Source organism: Brachionichthys hirsutus, unplaced genomic scaffold (genome assembly GCF_040956055.1).
Source record: "Brachionichthys hirsutus isolate HB-005 unplaced genomic scaffold, CSIRO-AGI_Bhir_v1 contig_440, whole genome shotgun sequence".
Taxonomy (NCBI): Eukaryota; Metazoa; Chordata; class Actinopteri; order Lophiiformes; family Brachionichthyidae; genus Brachionichthys; species Brachionichthys hirsutus.
Window position 1 is genome coordinate 140,172 of NW_027180346.1, and position 27,799 is coordinate 167,970.

The 27,799-nt window shown below is 44.1% G+C and overlaps 1 protein-coding gene across 1 annotated transcript; it reads left to right on the forward strand.

The window, feature by feature from the left end:
* LOC137913809 (junctophilin-1-like) lies at positions 1-26,188 on the forward strand. Its single transcript, XM_068757445.1, has 6 exons — positions 1-379; positions 2,231-2,999; positions 19,872-19,990; positions 25,133-25,491; positions 25,564-25,869; positions 26,108-26,188. Exons 1-6 carry the CDS (start codon positions 1-3, stop codon positions 26,186-26,188), a joined length of 2,013 nt encoding a protein of 670 aa, XP_068613546.1.
* The last annotated feature ends 1,611 nt before the right edge of the window (positions 26,189-27,799 follow it).

Here is a 27,799-nt window from a genome sequence, read left to right on the forward strand (position 1 = left end):
ATGACGGGCGGAAGGTTTGACTTCGACGACGGTGGCACTTACTGCGGGGGCTGGGAGGATGGCAAAGCCCACGGACACGGCATCTGCACCGGACCCAAGGGCCAGGGCGAGTACGCCGGGTCCTGGTCGCACGGCTTTGAGATAGTAGGGGTCTACACCTGGCCCAGTGGGAATACCTACAAGGGCTACTGGTCCCAGGGGAAGAGGCACGGACTCGGCGTGGAAAATAAAGGCAAGTGGATCTACCGTGGCGAATGGAGTCACGGTTTCAAAGGTCGGTACGGCGTCCGGCAGAGCCACAACACACCTGCGAGATACGATGGCACCTGGAGCAACGGGCTGCAGGACGGGTATGGGATCGAAACCTACGGCGATGGCGGTAAGAAGCGCTGTCCTGTGCGCGCGCGCGCGTGTGTGTGTGTGTGCGTGTGTGTGTGTGTGTGTGTGTGTGTGAGGATGCTCACATTAACAGCGAGGGAAATACATCAGAGCTTGATTCTCCTCCATCTGATATGAGCGGAGTTGAAACTGAGATTGTGCGCACTGCGCACCCTGGTCAAGCACATCATCATTTGCTTCACAAATATTATTACCCTGGTAATGTTACGCGCTCTACACGAGCACGGAGCGTCTCTTGTTTCATCTCGTTTTTTGCGGAGTGACTGAGGAACGTGTCGCGGCTACAGGGAGTTTAAAAATCACAGCAAATCAATCTGTTCGGAGCCAAACTATCACTTACTTCTCCATCGTTGTCACGTTTGCACCTTCACTTCGACAGCAACGCCTCTTCGCGACTGTATCATTTGCGCACCTGCCAACACTTAGAATGAAGTTATTACATGTCTTTATTATTATTATTTTATTTTTTGAAAGGTGCAGTTTTCATTAACAGTAAAGTCATTCTGTTGACATTTCCGGGCATATCCATAAAACAGGTGAACCCACAATGAACACTAGTGCAAGTCGCTTGTATGCATTTAAAAATGTAAATGTAATTTAATAATATAATATGTAATGCTATATATAAATATATATATATGAATATAGCATCATCTATATATTAAGCTACAGCGTATTTTTATTATTAGTATTATAATGGCACCCAGGTAGCTATACAACATATATGTGTGGGCATCATCTCCACTAACAGAGGCCTTATGGTGCAGAATAAATATCTCCTACGTGACGGCTACAGAGGGATGGGAAATCAGCTGATCCTAGAGGATCTACAGAACATCTGGCTGTCTGACCTCGCAGCATCCTGATAACTTTATCTGCAGGGGGCACCAATTTGAACTGCAGCACAGAGCCAGCCTGTTAATCCTTCTGAACTCCTGCCCAGGCTGGTATATCATTTTCTGTGAGAATCTGACCATAATGGCTTACTTCACTGCACTGGTCAAAGGGATCTGCAGCGCTGGATCAACAAGCCTTTCTTATTATTAGGATCAGGATTGCAATACGATGCTCTGAAGAAGCTACAGTAGGCCGGCACATGTTTGTTGGGCTCAGCAGCACCAAATGGGATTATTGAAGTATTCCTCTCGTTATGTGACTCATATAGCAATTCTCCCTCGTCAGAGACAAACGGGTGGTGGTGGTGGTGGTGGTGAATGTGCCTACTGTCAATGGGGGAGTTAGAGACTGCCTGAAAATAGGCTCCGAGCTGAGTGGTTCACATTCATCCCAAGTGATTCTGAGTATCTTAATCAAATCTCCATGATTGACTTCGTTTGCTCGTAGTCCCGGATCCGTGGGGAAGGGGAGGAAATACTTCCTCGGCTGTTATAGTAGTCTGCACCCCCGACAGCAGTTCTCCTCTCTAGTCCCATACTTACTGTTGTTTCAAGGACCTGGGGGCTGATATTGAGAATATATAGGCAGAAAATATCATTTGTACAAGAGGGGGGGATGAGCAACCTCGTGGATCACCACGTATGATAAGTGCAAACCGTCAGTGGAAAGGCAAATGTTTCCCAGATTAACGCTCCCTTTAACATCTATTTTTATCACTTAACATTGCTTTTGCCTTGTTCACGTATTGTATGGTGAAAATCCTTCCCTGCAGATGATTGCTAGGCTTATATATACTTTTTCAACTCATTTAAATAAAAGGCAGACTGTTTTTGGAAGCAAACCCTGTGAGACAAAAAGCTTTGTAAATTGTTGGGAAACCAACTCTGATTATGCAGACAATGTTTGTATATAAAATACTCTACCTGTCTTCCAGGTACATATCAAGGCCAGTGGATGGGTGGGATGAGGCACGGCTATGGCGTGCGTCAGAGCGTTCCCTATGGCATGGCTACTGTTATCCGCTCTCCCCTCCGTACATCTCTGGCCTCCCTGCGCTCTGAGCAGAGCAACGGCACAGTGCTCCAGGACCTATCCTCACCTGCAGACACGCCGACGAGCAGCCGTGGCGGCTTCGTCCTTAACTTCCATTCAGACAGCGAGGTCGTCACTAGCAAGAAAAAAGGCCTGTTCCGCAGGGGGTCACTTTTCGGCAGCCTCCGGCAGTTGCGCAAGTCTGACTCTCGGACCTCGATCTCCAGCAAGCGCAGCTCTGCGCGCAGTGACGCCACCATGAGCCGCATCAGCTCCAGCGATGCCAACTCTACCATATCTATCGGTGACGGCGAGCTGCCAGACGAGGACCCTCCTCTCGAGGATCACGTGGATGCCACCACAACTGAGACGTACATGGGCGAGTGGAAAAATGACAAGCGCAATGGATTTGGCGTTTCTGAGAGATCAAATGGGATGAAGTATGAGGGAGAATGGCTTAACAACAAGCGCCACGGTTACGGGTGCACGGTTTTTCCAGATGGCACCAAAGAAGAAGGGAAGTACAAAAATAATGTTCTGGTGCGTGGAATTAGGAAGCAGTTGATTCCTCTTAAGAACCCCAAAACCAAGGAGAAGATGGATCGGGCTGTGGAGGGGGCACAGAGGGCAGCAGCCATTGCCAGGAGTAAAGTGGAAATAGCAGGCTCCAGGTACTGTGCTGATGTGTTTGTGTTATGCATCTGAATGGGCATGTGGGTGTATACAGTGTCAACACACACACACACACACACACACACACACACACAAAAAACCTTTAGACATCACTAACAGTTGAGGATTTTGCACAACCAGTGTGATCAGCCCTGGAAAAGCTTATGTTTATATTCTCTTCCCTTTTCTTCCATTCCCAGAAAGAAGGGTCAGGAATCTTGTGCGTGTTGGTTTGTGAGTGTGTGAGATTTGTGGGCATTGGGAGCATAGCCATACCTGCCCCCCCCCCCCCCCCCCATGCCAAATGTGTCTCGTGTGCCCAGTAACGATACCTGCTCGCCATGCCAAGCCTCGCTCTGATGTGGCATCTGCTCTTCAATAGGTGGATGAGGTGTGACCTTTTTGCTTAAAGCCTCCCTCCTACTGGGACACGGTCCAGCTTACGCAAGCGTCACTTTGACATCCTCGGGTCTCATTGCGTTAGGGAATTTATTAGATTGGGGGAGTGTAGGGATGTGAACAAGCTGTGAAAAGGTCTCAGTCATTAGAGCCGCACATGGATTTGCACGCATGAGAAATACAGGATGAATTTATAAGCAGAAGCCATTGTGTTTTTGTGCCGTGCACATTAAGCGCAAAGAAAATGACTAATAATCGCACACATTGGTATTTCAAAAACAGTCAGACAAATGGAAATATAATCAGTTAAATCTGTCTTTTATCCTGCAGGGTGCAGCTAAAAATATCTCCACAAAACTTTGTTGATATTGAGATATTTTTCAGAATTTGTGTTGCAACCACAAGACTCAGTGTCCCACCAAAATCATAAGGACGTCATACACAAAAAATATCAGGACCAAATGTCAAAGCAATCTGTCCTTTAGACATGTCACTTAAAAGGACAACCAGATAGAGACAGAAAGTGAATATCTGAACAAAAGCTCGGCGCTATTCGACGTAATAGCAGACTTTATGAATAACGGACTTTATTATAATATACCGGCAATCTTAAACAATAAATCCACAGCGCTGCCACAGTAAAAGCTTTATTCTGCACATTTCAAGGATATAAGATAAAGATGGATTTACCATGCGTGATATAAAACACTCCTGCATCCTCTCTGCTCCACTAAAGACCCATGATATTAAGACTTTCCCTCTGTGTCAGCGAGGATGAGATAAACTTATTGGGATGAGAGTAAACTGGATAATATGTTGTAAGATATAAAATCGTATCCCCTCTTTGGCTGAGCGATTTACAGCAGAAGGAAACACATAGCTTGATGCATAGCGCTAAAGCAACAACAGTGGAAGCATTCAAATGGATACAAAGTGTTTATGGAGGCAAACAAGGTCTCCTGTACCGTAGGAGGTGATCGAATTGCTGCCTGGTATGTGCCGCTGGAGATCTCAAAACGAGCTCTTCCGTCCTCCCGGCTGAAATCAATACATCCATTTTCAATAACTGCTTATCCTTTGCAGTGGGTGGGGTGGGGGGCACTGGAGCCTGTCCCAGCTGACATTAGGTGAGAGGAAGGATACACCCTGGACAGGTCTCCAGTTTATTAGACAGCTGACCGTTTTTGATCACATTCACATTCGCACCTTGGAGCAATTTAAAGGCATCGATTTACAATTTTATTTGCCATGTTTTTGGACCGTGGGAGGAAGCCCAAACGCACGGCTTCCCACCCACTCGCAGTGTGGAGAGTGTGGAAACGCCACCCAGGAAGCCACCAGGATTGGGGCTGAACTCCTTACAACAGTCCTGACCTCAGCACCGCACTGACGACGAAAGCAAGACGTACCAGTTAAGACCTCGAATGGCATGATGCGGGGCTTGTGGGTAAGCAGGTTGCATAAGTCTCATAGCACAGTGCAGGGCAAAAAGATGCAACTCGTATCGATCCAGTTCTGGTCACATGACTCTCTGTCTTTGAGTGTGGAGCGTATCCAGCAGCTGCCACGGAAACGTCAGGAGAGACAGAGGAGGAAGTGGAGGTGGTGGGGGCGTTAAAAAAAAATGGATGGAAGTCGGAGAGGTGGGATGATTGTATACGATGATGGATGCAGCTTCTTTGCTGAGCAAGAGGTTTATGAGGAGGGAGCAGGGGGTAACAAAAAAAGGCACAGAGCAGACCCCCCCACCCCACCCCATTGTGCATAACTGTATAGAGAAACTATCCCACCCTCTTCTGTAATGGAGCGATGACCTCATGCTCGTGATTAGCCACCCGATAGACAGCTGGTGTGATGCGGTGAGAGGAGCTCTGTGTCTATGACCCCCCCCCCCCCCAATTCACTGATATTTGTCATCGGCTTATGCTCCTGTCTCTGTGTGTGTGTGTAGGTGTGCGTGTGTGTGTGTGCGTGTGTTCTGTCCACGGCCTGTGAACTGAGATAAGTGACTGTGCCATTGAAATGTTTACTGTGTCACAATGCTTTGAACCAGAAAGCCTTTTTGTTACAGATGAGCAGTTCAGGTGTCCCGGTGGCCCACTAGCCGGTGGCCCACTAGCCGGTCGGTATATACACTGTCATCTACTCTAATGGCTTGTGTTGCTCTTAAACTTCCCAGTTGCTCACTATGTTATCCCGGCTCTCCTTTGAGGTTAGGTGAATTAAGGACACACACCCCCCCCCCCCCCCACTACAATTCTAAGAATGATTTAAATGCCAAAGCAAACATACTGTCAGCCAGCTGGTACATGGAGGTCAAGTGTACGTTTACATTTGATAGCGCTGTTTGTTCTGCGGTCTCTAGTGAAAGGTTAACCAACACCTAATATGCTGGTCCTACAGGCGTCGGGGAGATATTTATATGATGCTTATTTTCTCCTTCCCAGTGATCAGCAAAAAGTTGAGACTCATAATATTTAGGAACGGTTGTATCATTGTCACATTTCAAAATTTGCAGTGAGTGCGGTTTTAGTTGATGTAATATCTTTTGATCAAATAGCAGAACGAATTAAAATAAAGCCCCTGGCAGCAAATATTCGTCAGCGATATATGTGCATGCCTGTAAAATGATGACAGCTAATAAAGTGCAGAGTGTACTCTGTTATACTGGACTTCAGAGAATAAAAAAAATGCTTTGGTTGCTCAAAGGAATTACAACCAAAACAGCATATGAGATAATTAGTAATGAATTTGCATGATTGGAGTCATTATGAAGTAGCTCTGACAATAATTATCAAAGCTCCCCGGTAGAGGTAATTATATGGTCAATAATCCTTGAATTATGTTTCATTAGCTGTTACTGAGTATAAATTCAGGAGGTTCGTTATCTCCAAATGTTTTGCCTCATGGTTTATTTGTATCATTATTTCTAGGAAAGCAAATTATAGTAGTATCACATTGTGTTTTTTTCTAATGTGTTTTTCTGAAGTAGTATTTTTAATGTCCTCAACATAGGAAGCCCAAAAATATGCACATTACTACGTTTGTGCTGTTGTATTTGTGTCACACTTGGGGAAAACGCGGACTTTCTGTTTGAATTCATTTAATCAGACGTGACCTGTCTGAGCAGAGGAACGCCTCACACACATGGACTCATGCACAAAACAGATGTATACAGTCAGACTGAATGTACTGTCTGCCTCTATGCTGGTGTGTCAGCAGTGAGCACTGACTAAATAAGGCAAGGCATGGCTTATCAACACCAGCCAGGAATACATACCCGTCCTACCACTGATATAGCAGCCCGCCATCTCACTCACACTACCATCTCTCCTAATCGCCTAGGTGTGTGTGTGTTCAAAAGAGAGTGGGAGAAACCTTTTTGAGAGATGGGATAAAGTTTGCTCTCATTTGGCAAGAGAACATATCAAGTGTGTGTGTTGTTGTTGTGTTGTTGTGTGTTTGTTTGTCACCTGCTTGCGTGGTCACCTCGGCCACTTGCCACCAAATTAATCCCAACGTGCCGCATGTCATGTAAGACTCCATTTGTACATCTCCAAATAGGGGTAATGAGGTGTAATTTTAAAAAAAATATATTCATCTGTGAATGCGCGTGTGTTTTGTGAGAGCTTTAATAAAGTGGCGCCACACACCTTTCAAAACGTATGTCAAGTTTCTCCCTTTATGATGTGACAAAATGCACAGTAGCCGCGAGGCGTGAGGCGTTCTGCAAGTGTCACTGTGGGAAGGACTGCCAGTCATCTGAAACGCCGTGAAATGCAGAGTAGAGGCAGCTCTATCACACAGTTACATCATTCCCCTGACATGTCCCATGTTAAAAGGAATTTGATGGCGTGAGGTAACGCGTATGTTTCCGAAAGTACAGACCCACATGCAGGCGTGTGTGAAATGTCCAGCCTCGTGTGTCTCATGCTGTCTGTAGAAGTAGAATTAAGACTCAGAGTCATTGTTGTCAGCTTCTACATACGCAAGAGCTATAAATAATATAGCTGATGCAATGGTGCATGCATCATGAGTTCGTCAAGCAGTGTCCACATTACCCACAGTGTAAGCAAATTGCAGTTTGTAATGTAATCACATCCTGTGTTTAATCCAGTTATCATAATATAAAGTCATATTAAGCAGCCTTGAAAATGTCAGAGGAAGTCATTTTAGGCAGTGATAAAAGGAAAAGCTGATTAGTCTGGTGCCTTAGTTTTTTTTCCCCTTTTGCAACATGTTGGGTTTGAAATCTCCGACCCCTGCTGAGTCGATTGCTGTATATTTTTGGATGCACATTCATTCCCCGTAAGGTTCTCTCCCAGTGTCCCAGGTTTTGCTTTTTTTATGTGTGTTGCTCCTGTCCCTGAGAGATTCTGGATCCACCGCTGACCAATTACCTGTAAAACTAATGACATTTCCATCAGCCTCAGCTCGGCTGTGTTTGGCGCTAATTAGTCGGCAGCAGAGATGGTGAAAATAACGAGTGTGATCTTGTAAGCATCAGGATGCGAGCATTCACTTGTAATTTATTTGTTTAAAAAAGTAAATAACACAAATTGTGCTTTTATGAGCTTGTTAGCATTTAACTCACAGCATGACTCCCTTATGGAGCCACTAGCATGCCCTTAAACTCTAACGTTATACATGTAATACAATGTTAGAGGCGCTTTAAAAGATCACAACCCAATTTAGAACATCTTGTTCTGTCCATTCAAATGAATGTGAATTCCTCATTGCAAAACCGCTTACAGACAAGACATTACATCACTTAAAATGAATGACTGGAGTATCCTCTGCTGTGAAGGCCCATTGTGATGCCGTAGTTGGAGGTTGGAGAAAGACCAAACATACTAAATGTTCTGACTTTCAGTTAGTTACACTGCATGAGAGATTTGTTGCTGGGAGAGGAGAGCTTTTACCCGTGACTAAATGTGAGTGGAGCAGGATTCGTGGTGACAGGATTGGCTTCCACCAGATTACCATTACGCTGTTTGGCTGCGGCTCGTTATCTCCTGGAAAATGGCACATATTTGTGCACCGTCGCAAGTAAAAAAAAAAAACATTGAGTCAAGCAGGGAGGCAGGCATGTGAAGGGTAGGGGGTGTAGAATCCACAGTTGTTGCAGTTAACTCCTGCAGCGATTCACCTGAAATCCTTAAATATTTAAAGGTACTCTTTGTGCAGCTGGGTTCCCCGGTCCTCGAGTTCCTCAATGATATCGTGATATTATGACTGCAAGTATCCTTTTGTCTCTGTGTTGTATCCTGGGTTAATGAATATTGAATATTGTATGATACTCAATGATTTGGGATGTGGCAAAATAATGAGCATAAGATGATTGTATTTCTGTTCAGTGAGCTTGAAAGATTTCATTCCGTGTGCGTGTGTGTGTGTGTGAGTGTGTGTTTTCCCATGATGTGGCAATATATTAAGATATTCTATAAAATCCCAACTGCACCTGTTCAAGAGCTGTTTAAATAATTATACATACCGGTAGGTAGATTATATAAGCCTATATTCAGCCTGGTTCTAAAGTCTACTAGTGATGAAACTCTGATAAATGCACTTTACTTGCTCTGTTGTGGATTCTGCTGAAAGGGCTCACTTCCTGGCCAAAGCACTGTTTGATTGCTATAAAAGAACCAGTAAGGAATAAAACTCATGCATGGAGAGTGTCGACGTCTGACATTAAAATAGGGAGAGCATACTTTTAGGCCTGAAATCAAATTGTATATTTAATTAGATGCTTTATACACAACTCCCATTGTTGTTGCCTTAAAAGGCAGCTCTTAAAATCTGTGTGCTGTTGTGTGCCTGCGACCACAGATGTGCGTATTTAACTTGTGGCTGCTGATGTGCCCTGCTAAATCTCTTCTTCAACTCTGATTGGCTAGCTAGGCCGCGCTCCCTCCAGATGTTCACGGATTGGATTATGGAATTACCACTTCTCTTGTTGAGTCACAGTGTTGCTTTTTCTACAGAGAAATCCTTTGTGAAGCACTGAACCACACTTTTAATCACAGACATAGATAATGCTGTGTGGCATGCGTTACCACGGGACGCGGTTTCTTTAGGGTTTGTTCAGAAGCAAATGTGACAATACAGCGAGGATTATTTCATTTTGCACTGTCAAATTTAAATGCTATAATCCACTGGATTATATTATTTTAATGATGCAAAATTGGACCTGCAGTTGATTTCTATAATAATAGTTTACATTGAATGCATGTCTTCCACAAACTAGCGGTAAGCAATAAATTTACCGTGTAAAGACTGCGATGTGATTTCCAATTGCGGGCAGATGTAACCTCACTCTAGTGAGCCATTTTGCTGTGCACTCAAGAGGACATTGATGATCGTGTGTGTGTGTGTGTGTGTGTGTGTTTGGGAGCGACTGGAAAACTTTAATTGAATCTATTCTATTCCGTACAAGTGTATACGGATAATGAAATGGTGATGTTACAACATGGAGCAGTGCCCCATAGTAACAATTTCCAGCATACTGATAATAAAATAATAAAATAAAAATATTGCACTGTTAATTACATGCCAATTACTATCTTGCACTTTATATTGTGTATATCAAGCTTCTGTAAATTTTGTAGGTATTCAGACCTGTATTTTGGCTGTCTATACATCTGCTTTATGATACTAGATCAATATTTACTGTAAATATTGTCGGCAAATATTCATCAGCAACAGCGGTTGTAAAATCTTTGATTGCATTATTGCTTCAACCTACTCCATTTGGGCAATGATGGTTTTGTTTTTATTCTATTTCTCTTTTTCTATTTTACATCTGAAATAAAGAATGACGACAATGGTGATGATGATGATGATTCCTGAAACTCAAGTGGTTGCCGAGGCAATGTCACCTTTACTCACACAGGCCCAGTTTCAGCTGAACCTGTCGCTCTTCGTTTTTAAACCAATACATCCATGTCTTCTTTTCTTGTATATCTGTTATAGTTTGTGCATGTGGGCCTGAAGTGCATAATTATCTTGTGGGCTGTCGTGTTGCTTTGTTCTGTTGCAGATCCATTGAAACAGGCCAGATGCCCCGTTTGACAACTCTCTCAAGTGGTTAGCACGGTTACTGCCTCACTGCCGTCATCATCGTTGCAGCCATTGTTTTTCTAATGGAATAGTAAAGTGAGGAGGTGTTGTTAGTATAATGTAATATCTTGTTATGCATATTTGGTTCCAGTTGGATGTACAAAGATTTATGGTCTGTTATCATAGAGACGACACTGGGAAGTCACCTCAGTGCGTCCTTTATTCACAGTGAGTGCCTGATTCCCAGTCGGCCTCATTGTGGCATGTCTCACTGATGGTCCTTTTCAACACTTGGTGTGTGTGTGTGCGTGTAAATGCGTGTGCGTGTGTGTGTGTTTGTAGGTGTGTGTCTACGGGCATTTTGAAGGTGTGTAATGTTATATTGCCTCCCAGCAGCTTGTCTGTGTAAAAGCAGATGAAAGAGTACAGAATATTCACTTGTGTGATTTGTTTTTTCTTTGGTGGGTGTTTTCTTCTGCTTCAAAGAATCGATTCATATTTAATTTTTAAAAATGCTACATATTTTTCTCAGTGGGTTGTCATGTTGGATTTAATGTATGTTTGCAGTGAGAAATGTTTCTTCCCAATATCGAATCTATTGTCAGTCTCACTGTGGGGAAATATTACTTGTGTAATTCAATGTGGGCTGTAACACTGAAGATGGTGTCAGGACCCACTTTGATTGAGAAATGCAATTCGGAAACTGAATTTGATCATGATAATATATTGCTGGACATTGATCATCTGGTCATTACTTGCTGTCGAATGTTGGCCACACGCACACCTTGTCAAAAACTTTGATATTGGGATTTTCCTTTTCTATTTGGTATACTTCATCATACAATGAATGATACTAGGATTCTTTTTTTTATATAAATAGGTTTGACAATAATCATATCTAAAATGAGAATAACAGCAGTATCATCAGAAGAAAGTTACTTTATGGTGGGTTTGCCTCCAATGGCTTTAAGCTTTGATGTTGATTACTATAGATATGATATAACTCACTAAGCAACTTACTAAACAGCAGCATTTCTGGTTTGAGTATTTACCAAATATTTAATGCCAAAAAACACAGCTGACTAACACAAACGCTCAAGGTGAGAAGGTGACTTAAGGTGCATCAAGTTTTTTGCACTTGGAGTGAGAAGTCTATTTGTGATTTCATTCATGCCTTCTATGTGTTTTCTATTTCTAAAGGCATGTCAAAGATTATATTTGGGGTTGTGTTGGCTTGATTTACAGGTGCCCCCCACTTTCCATCTTCAAAATGGTAGTGATATCAGACCCCTATTTTTTTTTTTTGCAGTGTATGACATTAGCCCCTTCCCATTTGTGTCATTAGCTTTATCAGCTGTGGCCATGTTTCAACAGCAGTGTTGACACAAAGAGCGCAGTGCTGAGATCTGAATCCCTGCCATTGCCCTTCACCAAAACCAGAGGTATCATTTCAGCAAGAGATTGTGTGTCACTCGCTCAACAGACTCATATCATCACAAGCAAATCAGACATTCAAACAGAGCAGAAATCTAAACATACACGGCGGTCCATCACACTTTTGCTTAATTTATTATAGTAGAAGAATACATGCATGCTGACAGCAGTTTTTGCAAAATACACATTCGTCCACATGCAAAATCACATACCTTAAACCCTTTTTGGATGAAGTCAATTTGAAGTCTCAGTGGAGGGTTCAGCACAGAGATCCTGAGTGGAGAACACAATGGGAGATTAGAGAGATTTTTTCTTCTTTGTTTAATCAAAATCATATTCTACTCATACTCGTTCCCTGAAATGAAATCTTTCAGGAGTCAAATTTCAATCTGTTTCAACCTGCTTTTATCATGCTACAGGCCTTACATGGTGCTAAATCAAAGTAAATGTGAGCTCTATTCAGCACACACTCGTGCTTTTTCCACGCTCATTGTCCCAGCTCTATGCACCGAGCTTTGCTCATTCACCACTGCGCTCCATGCTTTTCTAATTGTCACATTATTCATTCAAGTACCTGCATCTATCATTGTGTTTCTGTGCTGCTCCAGTGCTCCATTGTGCTTACATTGTGTTTTATAAAAATAAAATGTAAATAAAAACATTAAAATTCCTTTTCCTTCAGACATATTATTTTGATCGGCCTTCCACAAGGCAAGGAAATATAGAATAATGGGATAGAACCGAGACCCCAGACCCGAGGTTTCAAACAACAGTCCTGACTACTAAAATGCTTTCAGTGCACAGCCATTCCATTATTCCCATTATTCAGCGCGATAGTTCTCTCTTCAGGATTAGGTTGGCTGGGGGAAATTGAACATGGATCCTGTGATAGGTATGCTCACATCGGTGTGACTCTTTGCTGTCAGAATGCGTCATTGGTCATTAAGACTTCTATTAGAAGGGAAACATTTCACATAACAGAACATTTTTTAGAAATTAAGCATCACCTGGCCTGGATTTGAAGGCCATTAACTCAATACGCCTTTATTTGTCCTCAATAACAGACATTGAATGTCTTGCATCTCCTCTCCATGCTGCCTATACTGGCACCTGGCCATGCCGTTCATGGCCGACGGCGAACGCAGGCCCCGGGTTTGTGCTCGGTCGCCGTGTGTTCTGGCGAAGGCCGCAGGAAGAAGTAAGAGGGATTCACACTCACAGCTTGTGCTATGAGTGTGAACACCCCCCCTCAGGCCTGATGGGGTCATCGTGATAGAACCGACGGTCCCGTGGGAGGATGGATGTAGCGAGGCCTCAGAGGAACGCCTCCGGGACCCGGCTGTTCCCAGGAGAACCCGGCTGCAGTCTGTCTGGAGATGCTCACAGGTCCGGGGACCAGGAGGGGGAGGAGGAAGAGGAAGAGGAGGAGGGAGAGCAGGGGGAAGAGGAGGAAGAGCAGGGAGAGGAGGAACGGCAGGGAGAGGAGGAAGGGCAGGGATAGGAGGAAGAGCAGGGAGAGGAGGAAGAGGAGGGAGAGGAGGAAGAGCAGCGAGAGGAGAAAGGGCAGGGATAGGAGGAAGAGCAGGGAGAGGATGACGATGATGAATATATCATGAGGAGGAGGCAGCAGACCCAACCTGCTGCCCCCCCCCCCCCCCCCCCCCGAGCTCCTTCTGTCGCTGCCCGGATCTAAATACATTAAGAAAGATCCCAAAACGCATGTTTGACATCGCTTTCAATGAATAATTTTACTGTTGGAATTTTATTGATTTTATATCCGTGTTCACATTTTTAGTGTTTGTATTTCCTGTATTACTTTACTGTTTTTTATTATGTACAGCGTCTGAGTTTTCAGAAAAGCGCGATATAAATAAAATGTATTATTATTTTGATCTTCTGCCGAGTTCCGTGTCGTTCGGACCCGCTGATGACGGGCTCGGGTCGTGCGCGCTGCTAAGCTAGCCTGTTAGCGTTCAGCGTTGCGCTCTGGCGGCTGGAGTCCAACTTGTGTGTTCCGGAGCAGAATGATTCAGACTGTTTGATTGTTTTAGGTTTATTAGAAAAATCTGAAGTTCATCAGCTGTTTAATTCAAATAAATATTAATGAGCGGGTTTAGTATTAACACAACAAAGTGTTTATTTCCTATGTTCAGCATGTTTTTGGGGGGAACCCGGAGAACCCGGAGAGAACCCACGCAGACACGGGGAGAACATGCCAATGACTCTGTGATGAACTGGCGGCTTGTCCGGGGTGTAGCCGCCTCTAATAGTTTCATCATCGAGCCGAGACTTTGACAGCCCAATCGGGTCCAGCAGAACCACCAGAGAACTGCAAGTAGTTATTACAGATACAGAACAATGTAATAGACGAGACGATAATAGCAACCTTTAAATGTTTTATTCAATTCGTTTGTGTTTCGTGAATTCGTGACGCGATCACGTGGAAACGACAGAACCCAACTTGACCCACAAGAGCAAGCGCTTTGGCAACGGAGGCAAGGAAAAACTGCCCTTTAACAGGCAGAAACCTTGGACAGAACCTAAGCTCATGGGGACGGCCATCTGTCTGACCGGCCGGGTTGAGAGAGAGACTGGCAGGTCAGAGGAGAGTCAAAAACAACAACTCCCATCTGTAGCCAGTCCAGTATCGGTGTCCTGGCGACTTGTTCGGGGTGCACCCTGCCTCTCACCCATAGCCAGCTGCCATAGGCGCTGCAACACCTACGACCTGCAAGCCGGGGAAGCATGCGCACACGCCACGAACGTCTCAACAGGACTTGGACGGGTCTTTAGAGCTCTTGGACCTGCGAAAGAGGCCACAAACAGACCGAATGACCCGAACAAATGGGTTCGGTCTCCTCGTCTTCTCCAGACATCTGATCAGGGTGTCGGTGACGATCTTATAAATCCCCGTCCTCTTCCCCATCATGTTCATGCAAACTGTCCAATGGGTGCCCATCAGTTTGCATAACTTCTTGTGGACACGTCTGGCGAGCTTGTCGACCTGCTTCGTGTCCATCTCCAGAGTGATGGACGACTCCTGGATACTGGAGACAAGCACCCTCGTCATCATCTCCTTGATCTCCGTCATGTCGGCGACAGGAATGTTCTTGCCCTGGAAGATCTTTGAGAGAAGCACCGTGACGATCCAGCCACACTGCTTCTCCAGGCCTTCCGGCGACGATGCCGTTCGGACATCGCTCCTGTCTTCCGGACCACAGACCCTTGCTGTGGGGAGATCTTCCTCCTCCTCGGGTACCGAAGGCCGAGGAACCCCCCCTTCCACGATGGCAGGGGCCTCTGGTAGCTCTGGAGGAGTTTCCTTCTCGCTCTCTGCGGGTTCACAGACGAGCTTGTCCTTGTTCTCGTAGTAAGTTTGGATCTCCAGGACAGCTTTATCGACGGCGTTGTTGATGGTCGATTCTGAGGGGAACACATCTCCCATCTGAATGGAAGGGATCAGATCTCCCATCGTGGAGTCCTCGTGCTCAGATCCTTCCGGCGAGGCGAGGTCCTTCGCTGCCGACTCTTCCTCTTTCAACCAGCAAAGGAATTTGCGACTCTTCTGAGCAAATCTCTGCAGCAGCTTCCTGAAGTGTCGCACGATGGAGAGCTGCGTGGGGCTGGGACCTCCCGCTGCCTCCTGCCCGCCGTTTGCAGCTTCTTTGAGGCTGCTGCGTAAGCTCTTCATGACTTCTTTGGACACCAGACGCGATATCTCGTACGGAGCCAAAGTCTCAATCATCTCTGGAGCACCCATCGTCGAGGCAAGGACCGGCGGGAGGACTTCATCCAGCGCTTCCTGGACTTCCTCTGTATCAACAGGAAGGCTGGTCCCCGACGTGTTTGATGTCGGGGGAGAAATGCTTTGCTCACACAGTTCTGGAGATTGTTCCAGAACCGTGTGACTCACTGAGTCGGCCACGACTTTGATTATATCACGACTCATGTCCAGAAGACGTGCTTCAGTCTTCTGGTTGGTGGTCCCTGACTGCAGGCCGTCCCACTCTTTGTCGGTCAGTTTCCCAAGAAAGTCTTGGAAAACATCACCGAGCAGGGACGACGTCTTTTCTGGAAGGACCAAACTCGTCACTCTTGCTGGGAGATCCAGACTCATCACTTTTGCTGGACGGACCAGACTCGTCACTCTTGCTGGGGTGAACAGACTCTTCGCTTTTCCTGGGGGGACCAGACCCGTGTCCTTGGAGGTCCATACCGGTGCTTGCATCTCTTTCTTGTACATACGAGAGTGTTGAGAAAACCACTACCTGAGAGGATTCGTGTGCTTGTATAAATAGGTTCCCACTCAATGACTTCAAAGACATAGACATTAAAGTTCAATAAGTACATCAATTGAACTTTGATGACAAGCTACATCAAAGGCACAGCAACGCAGTATGGCAGCAGTTTCATCAGTGACGTGATGCCGTCACATTGAGCGATATCACCGTGCCCCCGACTTAATTTAGCATCGTACCAAAGACATCTACGACTTCACGGTTAAATGTGAATGAATGTTTTAATAATAAATTTAACATGCCGATCACCGACTGAGCCCCCCCCCCGGCTCGAGCGTCATGAGAAAACGTGTTTGCTTTTGACGTCATTAAACGCAACACCCGGATGAAGAGCGTCCGGCTCGTCTTACCTGCCTCAGGTGAGCTCGACGGTCGCCTACGGGTCAGGTCGAGCCCGCCCCCATCCAGCTAGTCTGTATCCCATTTAAAGCCCCATTTGCTGTAGCCACTGTCCTTCCACCATTGTAGCCGCTGGTAATGTGAGCCCAGACCTCAACCCAGGAGTAATTCCTGAATAATATCAGAGTCTGGTTGTAGCTAACCACTAATGGTGTTAGTCATGCTTGAGTAATCCTGAATTAGCACCAGCAGGGAATTCAATAGCAGGTCCTCATGGATATGAAAGATATGTGCAGGGCTAAGCTAAGTGCTAATTTGAGCAGACTTTCTGTGATGTTCTGTGAGCTGCTCTTTTGGGTCAGGACACTGTTTGGGCATGATGCAGGGCAGTAATTGCTGCTGATCTGTAATTTCCTTTCAAGGGCATATTTGTGCACAGAGATTAGGAGCATCATGGCTCAAATGGAGCACGATCTTGACAAATGATATTTGCTGTGTATTGTTTCTTTGGGCGTAGGAGCAATGAAAGGCAGCTTAAAGGGAAGATGGTAAAGCGTTGATGTTTTCCACGGACTAGGACAAGATTTCATCATCTGTCTCATTGCGTACCAGTCAGCATTCCAGTTACCATACTTGGATTAAAGGGGAGGGGGATTGGCACAGCGTGATGTAGAGAAGGAATATGAGGAAAAGAAAAAGGGGAGGGTGGCACATTGGAGAAAGAAAAGGGGATAGAGACGATGGGGGCAGATAACTGTGTCACCATATGTGAGGGAGATCCTTCAAATAGGGCATAGCCTGGGGAGAATAGGCCAAAGCGTTACTTAATGGAATGGCCACATCAGACAGGCACACATACAGTTTTATACAGGAGGTGGAAGCATAACCCAATTCAAAAGAGGGTGCATCGTGCTGAATGTTTGCTGGGGTTACCCGGCCTACAGTAAAATGAGTGGGGCTGCGATACATAACTCAGCAGGTCTAAATACCCGGAGTTCTATAGAGGGCCGGTCTGTCTCATTCTCGGACTACAGATCTAAATTGCACTCCCCTCCATCCCTTAATTACACTTTCTTCTTTGTGTGTACATTTTTCAGACTCATTCTATATTGCAAACACACAAACACATTTTTCAGACAGGGCAGGAATCCGCTGCAGTTTGCCGCATACATCTAATTAATTTCGCAAGAAATAGGCAAGGAATTCAGCAGGCCTTCCGTCTCAATAAAGGATCTGCCTCACAGTCTTCTTTCTATATTTTCTACTCCTTTTTCCTACAAGCAGCTGTGTGCTTGTGTGTCCCTGTATGTGTGTTGGTTTGTTTGGACCCATCCCAGCAGTGCAGCACGCAGCCAGACCTCTCAGAAGCTCAAACATTTGCTTTTACATCTATCTTCTACTCGCACTGAGCAACACTTTTAATCCCCCGAGTTAGTTGATAACAATAAAGCTCTGATGAACTTGTTGTAAAATTACAACACCAAAAAAGTTAGCAATAATAAGATAGCGGACTGGTGAAGCAGTTAGCAATCAATGTCGGACTAAAAACGCATCAACCCTTTCATGTCAGTCTTGTCCCACCGCTCCATCACACCATCATTCTCTTCCTGTCATCGCCAGCTTCTTGTGCCTGCCTGTGGCTTTGTGCCAACTCTTCTGCCTAAAGGGAACTGTTTAGATCCCGTTATGTCATGGGCATGCTGCATACATTGGTGGCACATTTAAGCCCCCTTTAACTTGGTTCCATATATATAGAAGCATGTATGTATGTTGTGGTAAGGTGTAGCAGTGGTGGTATACTGTATACTTCAGTGACGTGATGTAACAAACTGAAATGCTTAAATGTCAGTTTTTAAAGTGACATCCTCTAAATTAAGACAAAGAAACCATACACTTGTAGCTTTTGTCCACACTTTCACACACATCCACACATGCATGTTTGTAACAAGTCATGGCAACAGACAAAGCATGGTGTGTGTGACTGTTAAAAACTTGTTGAATCTGATTTATTTTTTTCAATTTGCAGCTGGCCATTGGTTTCCAGAGTCTGTGCTGCCTATAAATACAGTCTGAGTGTGTCCTCTGTATCTTGGACTTATTTCTGAAGAGGAAATAGACTGTCTCTCCGGCCAGCATGTGGCTTCTCATGCACTTTAATATCTTGCATCAAAAAACACGAGAGCCCAGAGTCCACGGACAGAGAAAAAGTCTGGAATAGAGACATCTGTCCGTTGGGGTCACTCTTGTCAGAGGGACAGAGGCACAGGGAGGATAGGAGGGGAGGATGTGAGGGGATAAGAGCAGGGATGAGGAGAGAGAGAAAAAACAGGACTGAGCATTGACTGAAAGAGGAAAGGGAGGGTGAAAGAAAGGAGTAAAGGTGAGTAAATCCTGTAAAGACTCACAGAAATAGTCATGGTCCCGTGGGGTTGCCACTCACTCTGTCAGCACACAATAAATGACAAATGCTGATTTAACCTGATGAAGTTTATTTTGTTGTAAAATTAAAGCCTTTTTGAAGGAAATCTGGGTTACACAGTGTATATATATATACTGTATATTTCTACACGTAAAGCTGCCACTATTTGATTCCTTGCGTAGCCCGCATGTGCAGTATCTTCTGTTGGATTTTTTAAGGGATTTGTTAAGCGGGTCACTCCCTGGCCTCGGTCTGGCTAACCATGGTTGCTCCCATAATACCGCTCAGTGCTAATGCTAAGCTCACATTGATCCTAAAACGTATGACTCATCTCCCATTTGGTCTTTGAGAATCAGCACCGTGTAGTAGATGCGGCGCTTGGTTTTCTCATGCTGATGTCCAGGCAGCGCAAAATATTGTCGCAATTATAGTCTCCTTATATTATTGTTAGTGTCAGAGTTGGATTAAAAACATGAGCAAAATGAGGATTTTAGGGATATTAGATTAATTTGAATTACCGGTATTTGCTTTATTAATCATTCATTTAATCGCATTGTGTGTGTGTGTGTTTGTGTGTGCACTGTTCCTCTGGTGTCCAGTGACAGTGCTCCAGACTGGATTAAGGTCTTGCTTGGTTGTGGCTGCGCTTCATTTGAAAAATCAGGATTTTGGATTTGAGAGAGGAGCAAAAGGGGAGGTGTTATATCATCCCCAGAGTGAGTAATGCAGGGAAGAGGGAAGAGGGAAGGATGGAGAGTAAGGGAGGAATGAGCTGAGAGGTTGGAGAAGAAAACAAGACAAAAGACTAGTTTTGATGCTGAAAACGTGGCGATCACATGGAAAACAAACAAAGGTTTATCCTCTTTAACATCTTTGTCTTGCGATGTCTTTCCCTCTGATTTTCTCTTTTTTGATCTTCCCAGGACAGCCCATGCCAGGACAAAGAGTGAAGCTGCAGAGCAAGCCGCGCTCTCTGCTGTGCATGATTCTGAAATTGCCAGGGCAGTTGCCAGAGAGCTCTCTCCCAACTTCTACCAGCCAGGTAACCTTTAACTACCAGCCTTCATTCCCAGAGGTTCAGCTGATCTTCTGCTTTCTGAGTAAGAAGCACGAAGAGCTGCCAAATTAAATGTGGTGCTATAGCGTTCCCAACAACTACTCTACTTTAGCAACTTGCTGCTTCCTGCTATGTTTTAAAATATTTTTTTAGATTTTAGACATGACGAACTAACGATTTTAGACATGACTAACCAAGATAAAGTTGCCGAATTGAGGATGGCTTCTATCACCATAATGCAGGACTCTGTTTGTGTGTAGACAAAGCAGAACCAGCTTGAAGCAGAGTACTGTATTCTGGATGCAAGCCTTGCTGTCACTCTGAAAGGCCTGCTTAGAAATACTTGTTAAAAATTTGCAGCCGTACATTCTGCCAAAAACAAGTGAGAAAAATAAAATGTTTCTGTTCTGTTGGCGGTGGGCTTTCTCAGATCACAGCAAGCTTGTGCTTTATGGGAGTGCAGAACTGTTTCACAGGTGTAAGAGAGGCGTTAACCTGCTGCTACCAAGCAGTTTTAACGTTTGTCTCGCTGTGAGTTTGACAGACGCACTGCCATACTCCCCGGCAGATCCCAGTGTAGGGTGTTAACTTGACTACGATGAGTTTATTTACAAGGTAAGCTGATTTTTACAGGGCAATGGTGAATAAATGGTGAGGGGTGCAAATCCTTTTTCGTTAAACAGATCGACATGCATTTGTTCAGAGGTGAAATATAAGGGCAAAGACAGGGCAACGGTCAAAATGCCTTAGTCAAAAATGAGTTGTTAATTACTGAACTTTTCCTTTTTGGTTTCTCTGTTGTTTTTGGAGAGCACATTCAGACCAGTATCTTCCGTTAACTCTAACAAGCAATTGTTTAAAGAAATAGCAGCAACTAACCAGGTTTGACTCTAGTAATTTGAAATTATTGTATTGAATTCAACAAAAAAAAATCCATTGATTTGTTCTTTAATATTTAACTGACAGCATATTTATAAATGCTATGTCATACCTTTTTTGTTTTGTTTATTTTTATTTATAGCGTAAGATCTATACCGGCCGCCTCTTCCACTGCCTTATATTTAGGTCTATGAGCTTGCGACCTCGGACCTTTGCCAGAAGCCACGACAGAATAGTGGGTGACAAATATATTGACAATGATTTCCATTCAAGTATGTCCCTGCGCTAAGCCACAGATACGGCTGACCGAGCCAGAGACATCCTGCATCATGTTGTGGAAAACGGTGGTCGTGTTTGGCAGGTCGAGTGATCTTTGCAGAGACGGTTTCCTTTCCCGATAAGCCGGGTCATGAATGAGAAAGTCGGTGACGTCATAATTATGAGCAGCATATGGCAAGTCTGCAGTTGCAGTATTCAAATGTTCAGTTGCGTAAGTGAATCTGGTAATCAAATCCAAAAGCCAGACAGTCAAACCCTTTTTCCATAGACTCATTTTATGTCCACCTTATGAAAGCCCTAACGAGAAAATGTCCTTCTTTGAGATTTGTTCGCAAGTTCACAGTTTGTTCTTTTGAAGGTTCGATCATGTTTTAGTGTAAACGCTTGCCTCTATTTGTAGCGTCCTGACAAAATTACCTCTGCTGCCGCCGACTTAAGAAAACAAATACCGGTACAGTTTAAAGAAATCTATCGAGTTGGAAGAGGAACCCAAATCACCCTGTCTCCCCTAATGCTGCAGTGAGAATGAACAAGCTGTCCAGTGTGACTACCTAGCGTTAGAAGGGACTTGGGTGACTTTCTCAAACTAATCTGCTTTGCTTCCTCTATGTCTACCTCGACAGTGGAAATATTCTCACTTACAACTGTCTCTCATCTTGTAATAAGTCCACTAGGGAAACAACCAGGGGTCTAAACCTCTTGTTGTATGTAATTGTCATTTCAAACTCATGTCAGATTATCACCCAGATTCTGAGTGTGTGATTCAAAAGGAAAACGAGGGTCATAGGGAACAGGACCCTGACCTTCATGATTGGTTCACAGACAGCATCCCTGGACTGGCAGCAGTGAGGGTTAGCTAGGCGTGGTCTATGTTGTGACGTTAATTGGGCTATATTTGGTGCGCACTGGAGTCTAATGGAGACATAGCTGGAATCCTTGTGCACTGAGAAGAGCTCAGCCCTGCACTTGTCCCTCTCAAGGCCTGACGCAGAGCAGCTGTCCCTTCCTTCAACTGGTCACTGGGGGCATGGGGGGACAAGGGGTGGGGTAAGAGGTTGGAGGTGGATCCGCCACACCACCCTTTTTGACCTAGTCAAGGTACATTAGACCAGGTGGAACCATAAAAGCCTGGACCTGTCAGAGACGTGAGCAGGCGCTGCTTTGCATCCACAGCGGCAGGTGTCACAAAATAGGTTTGAAGTTTAAAGTCTTTCAACAACTTATCATTTTTCATTTGTAACATTTGTGGAAATTATAGTCATAAGTCATGAGGAAAATGGGACAAAGAATTCATGATGCCTGTAAAACTGTATGAGAATTTGGGGCTTGAAGAGGATTTATCAAACTTCCAAAAAACATGAAAAAACTTTGGATTTTATTTTTCAATGGAGCTCTTTCCTAAATAGGCAATTGTAAATGTGTCAAATAGAAAGTTTGTATTCTGAAGAGTATGCAATATTTTCTGCCATTCCCTTGTCTGGATTTGGCTCTTTTCATGCGGTGTGTTCAATCATATTTGTGTGTGTTTCTAAGAGACAAATCATCAGGAGATATTGACATTCACTCAACCAGCATTCAAATACAATGGGCTGTATGTAATTTGCATGTGAGGAGAGAGAGAGAGAGAGAGAGAGAGAGAGAGAGAAAGAAAGAGACTTAATGACCCTCTTTGAGGGGCTGCAGCCTCAGTCCAGCTGATCGGTGTTCAGATGAAAGAAGCACCACATCCATTTGGGTAACTCAGTCCCAGTACATGTTCCAGCTGACGTGTTCGGATTCCTTGGTAGAGTCTGTGCAATAAATCTTTGCTCACTCATCACAGCAAGGTCAAAACGCCCCAGAATATCTACCAAACAGCCACAAGCAAGGAGATTTGTCAAAGAAGATCCTTCTGTACCTTGGCTGCAAATGGGGTCAATGTGTGTAAGGCTGGGGGAGGGGGGGGGTTGAAAACCATTCAGAAAATGCATGGCAGGAATGTGTCCCCAAACAGTGTAGAACTGCTTAAGCCTGCACATGAAGCCTCAACTCTCACTGAGTTATGGTGTGAAATTAAGCTGGGCAGATATATTAAGGCCAGCAGATGTTCAAATGTCCCCCTGTCTCTTTGTAGTGGGTCTTATTGGTCGTAGCATTTGTGAAATAATTGAAGAATGCCATGCAGCAGAAAAATACTTTGGGTTTATGAGCACTGAGACACAAAATATTCTGCAATAATCAAATTACAGTGTGTAAACCTATTAAACATGCATACAAGGGCTGTCAGATAAATCATTTTGATCGATCTGTGGGATTAAAAAGACCAATAACTCAATCCCATCAAGCAACAGAGTTTATCTCAGTAACCTTCCTCCAGACTCTGTTCCTTCTGTTTCAAATCGGCTGAGGATCCTGTTCAGGCCATCTGATGTACTTGAAAACAAAGAAGTATTGTCCCTGAGTTAGTCACACTGACAAGATGTAATATACTAGTTGAAATGGGAAAAAAAGAAAACAAAGAACCTGATGTCCCTAATACATATTAATTCAGGACAGAACAAAGGGACAGCTAATGTGAACATTTTCTCACATGCAAAAAGACATTCAGACTTTTTAGACAATGTTATCTGCAGGTTAGAAGACATAATGTCAATGAAAATTGTAAAAAGTATAGTAAAAACAGGAGTGCACATTTATTCTAGATGCAGTTATCGCCGTCGGCATCCACTTGACTAATCCAAGATGGCAGTCCATAAACTCCAGATGGAGAGACTGGAATTAAGTGGATGCTGAGAATTGATCGGAGAAGGGCCCTTTCCAAGAACACAAAACTGATTAAAGAGACTGACTGATGATGAAGAGGAGCCCTCAGAAGAGGCTTCCTCTGTGAATTGTGTTAGTGACCGTGCATTAATCAGTCCAGTTTTCCTTGCTTTAGTCTTTGCAGAATGATTGCATATAAATAGCCTCATGTTGATTTATGAATATTTCATTTTGAAAAGTGCAAGTTTGCTTATGGCCTTTTTCTTCCCTCAGTGGATGGGATGGATGGCAAATTAAGAGTGCTCTACTGTTCGAGCCCAGAAAATGACTGATGTGGTTTTAGAGTTTGGTCGAATCTCTTGTATCATCATTGAACTAACTTAAAATAATGCGTTGGAGTTTTGCTTGGCCTCTATGTGGTACAGTAAAGAGTAAATTGACAGAAGGTGACCTGTGACATTTAGAACCATAATTAGCCTAGCTTGGCCAAAAGACAGCAAAATCCACCGACCAACACCTCCATCCATCCATCTTCTTCCGCTTTGCAGGTCACAGGAGTTGCTGGAGCCTATCCCAGCTTGCTATGGGCGAGAGTTAGGGTACACCCCGGACACATCGCCAGCGCATCATGGTGCCACTCAAAGAGAGACAACCATTCACGCACACACTATGGACAATTTTGGAGTAATCAATTCACCTAAATGGCATGTTTCTTGTAGGTGGGAGGAAGCCGGAGATCCCGGAGAAACTCCACGCAGACACGGGGAGAACATATACAAACGGTGCACAGATAGAATTCGAACCCGCTGTGAGGCCACAGTGTTAACCATTTCACCACCTTGCTGCGCTAACACCCCCAAACCTTGCTAATTAGCCCATTATATTTACTTTGTTTGAGTTAGTATAAAAGTATAAGAAATTATAACTTAATCTGTCGAGAGGCACATTGCGATTTGCATTGCTTTAGGGGTTCGGAAGGAACTTTGGTAGCCTGGTTTTGTTCCTTAATGCTAAATTATACTAACCACCTGCAGCTTAAAGTGTGTACATAAAAGTGCTTGGCCAATATATAAAATATAAACATCTGTGGAGAAAGGAATTACATAATTTGCATAATGGAAAATATCATCAAGCTGTTTCCCAAGTCAGGAGAAGCTGAGGTGATGCAGGTTTCCATGTTACACATGTCGGGTATGTTATTGTCTGTTACCTCTCTCACCTCTGCAGGACCTGACTACGTCAAGCAGCAGTCGAAGGAGCCTGTCGAGATTAAAGAGGTCCCGGTAGAAAAGAAGAACAGGTCCCCAAGAGATTCACCCCACTTTTACCGCAAGGGCACCACGCCGCCCCACTCTCCCGCGACCAGTCCTGCTGCCACGCCTCCCCCCTCGCCACACTCGAGCAAGAAGAAAGGTCAGCTTGTCAACAGCACCAGCCGCAAAACCAGCAAAGAGGAAAAGCCTTCCCGCAAGACAAGCAAAGAAGAGAAGCCAAGCCACAAGAACAAAGAGGAACGGTCGAACAGGAAGCTGAGTAAAGAGGAGAGGCCCTCCATCACTGATGGCCCTAAAGTTTCTCATTTGCATGTAGAGGCCCCTTCCAAACCTTCTAAAATTCAGCACGTTACATCCACATCCTCATCCGCTCCTCCACCACAGCCTCCAGCTATTCCAGTCAATGGTGAGCTTCATAGCGAGTACCACAGCTACTATGTCAAGACCCCAACAAAGGCGCCTCCGCCACCAGACCCTGAGGAAGATCCTGATGAAGAGCCTAGTCCCCTGGCACTTGCACATATGCCCCCTCAATCTGTTAAGTCCTTTAGTATCCCTACTCCAAAGCCAGCTTCCATACGGGACGGCAAGAGTGACCAGAAACTCAGAAAGCAGGATTCCCTTAAGCCAAAGAGCCTTGCAGACACAAAGAAAGCCAGCATGGAGATTGCAGAAAGCGTAGAAGAGACAGTAAGTGTTTTGAAAGTAATAGAAACTTGTATTAAGCTATGCTAACTGGCTGCTGGTTGCAGCGTCACAATTATCTACAAGCTATGGAATGGTGACAATTTTCTTGCCTAACTTTGGTCAGAAAGCGAGTCGGTGTTACCCGATTCAATTCTGCCTACTTGTCTTGGTTCAAATGATTCTTTAAAAGCTATTCTTGTGACGATGCATAATATATTCATCATAATGTCATCTTTTGCAGGGACCCAACTCCATTCTTGTTGCTATGGTAATGCTGTTGAATATCGGCCTTGCAATTATATTTGTCCATTTTCTGACATGATGATGCTGTTTCTCAGGTAAAGATCAGATTAATTTATTTTTGTTTTGTTTTTTGGCACATTTATTCTTTATTCTTTATCAGCAATTAATCACTAATGTATTTAAGTGTTTAAAATTCTGGTGTTGCCTTTACACCCATTTTGTGTGTGTCTTCTGCATTACAATGTGTGTCTAAAATATTACAAGCAAGCTATTAAATAAATAAAAAATAACTGTTTTATGTTGCAGTGAAGCCATGGCAACCAGTGCAGTTGCATCGCCAGCCTTGAAGAATGGAAAAGGCGCCAGTGAGACACGGCGGGCGGTCATAGGTGTATTCGGAATCAATATGACACCGAAGAGAAACAGGAAGAAGGCATCACTACCACAAACCTGTAACGGGCCTTCTTTGTGACCAGCCCTGTGAATTAGCACAGCTTTGGCTTCTCTGAAAGCTAAAGTGAAGTGTTGTGTCTAGTGAGATTTAAAAATAACAAAAAGTTTAAAAATGCAATCAAACATACTCTGTCTGAAAAAAGAAGTAATTGAAACCCACACGTGTGCTGATCCAAGCACTGGTCTCTGTAGCCCACTCCCTCGGCCTTGGCAGAGATAGTGGTGGACTGAAGGACTTTGCTGGATGGGTGTGGAGATGCACTTTTAGATGATGGGAGCAAACAGCTGCCTTTCTATTTTGCCATCTGACGTTTTGATGGGGAGATATGAGCCCAGTGGCCGGGGCGGGTAGGTGGGAGTAGTCACAGTGGGAGCATGCTCGGGTGTTCGGAACTTTTTCTGGGGTTCACACCAATCGTGTAACAGCAAACTGGGCATGCTGGTTGACAGCAGTCAGTGCTAGCACCACCACTAGCCAGTCTTATTGTGTTTACCCCTATCATAATAGCAGATTTCTCAAGGTCTATCCATTGTAATGTAGGTTACTCTGATTTGACAAACTCCCCACTTTTATTTTTATTTTGTATTGATTTTCTGTTATATTGTATTTTTTCATTGTTCTCTAAATGTTGGTTTCCTGCAGTTGACAAGGAAATGCATTCTCTTCTCAAAAAGGGTCAATCAAATTGTAATCTCTTTTATTTTGAAATTGTACTCATTTGTAAAAAGAAAAATAATATTTGTAATTTGAGATTACACGTTCATGGCGCAGTGCAATATTTGTATTTTATTTTAAAAAGAAAGCTTATAGACTATTTTGCCAAAAAACAAAAAAAGAGGGAGTTGTATCATAAAAATCCTATCTTCCATTTGAATAGACTGGTTCATGATAAATCGAGAGCGTGCTAATCAACAGGTCTGTTGTTTTCGGGAAGGAGCTTCACATTTTAAAGGCTACCTAGCTCTTGTGAACGTGATATAAAAATGTCTTATGCCGGTTTTATAAGTCAGAGGGAAATGTGTTTTATTGTACATGGCTAAACTATTTTGCTTTTATTCCTTAATTCTGGTCCTTGCTTTAAATCTCTCAACCTAAAAAGCACAGTCGCGGCTCTCAGCTGCTTCTGTAGGCCCAGTAGTGTTTTGGTATATTTGAGACTGGATCAAAGACAGTCTTGCAGAAAGTGGAAGCTGGATTTATTCAGGTTGAGGCCATGGGGAATGTGGCAGCAGGGAG

Coding starts and splice junctions, on each gene's coding strand:
- LOC137913809 (XM_068757445.1), top strand. CDS start 1: ATGACGGGCGGAAGGTTTGACTTCGACGACGGTGGCACTTACTGCGGG. Junction 3,000..19,871: donor GTGGAAATAGCAGGCTCCAG/GTACTGTGCTGA, acceptor TGATCTTCCCAG/GACAGCCCATGCCAGGACAA. Junction 25,492..25,563: donor CTAAAGTTTCTCATTTGCAT/GTAGAGGCCCCT, acceptor CCTCCACCACAG/CCTCCAGCTATTCCAGTCAA.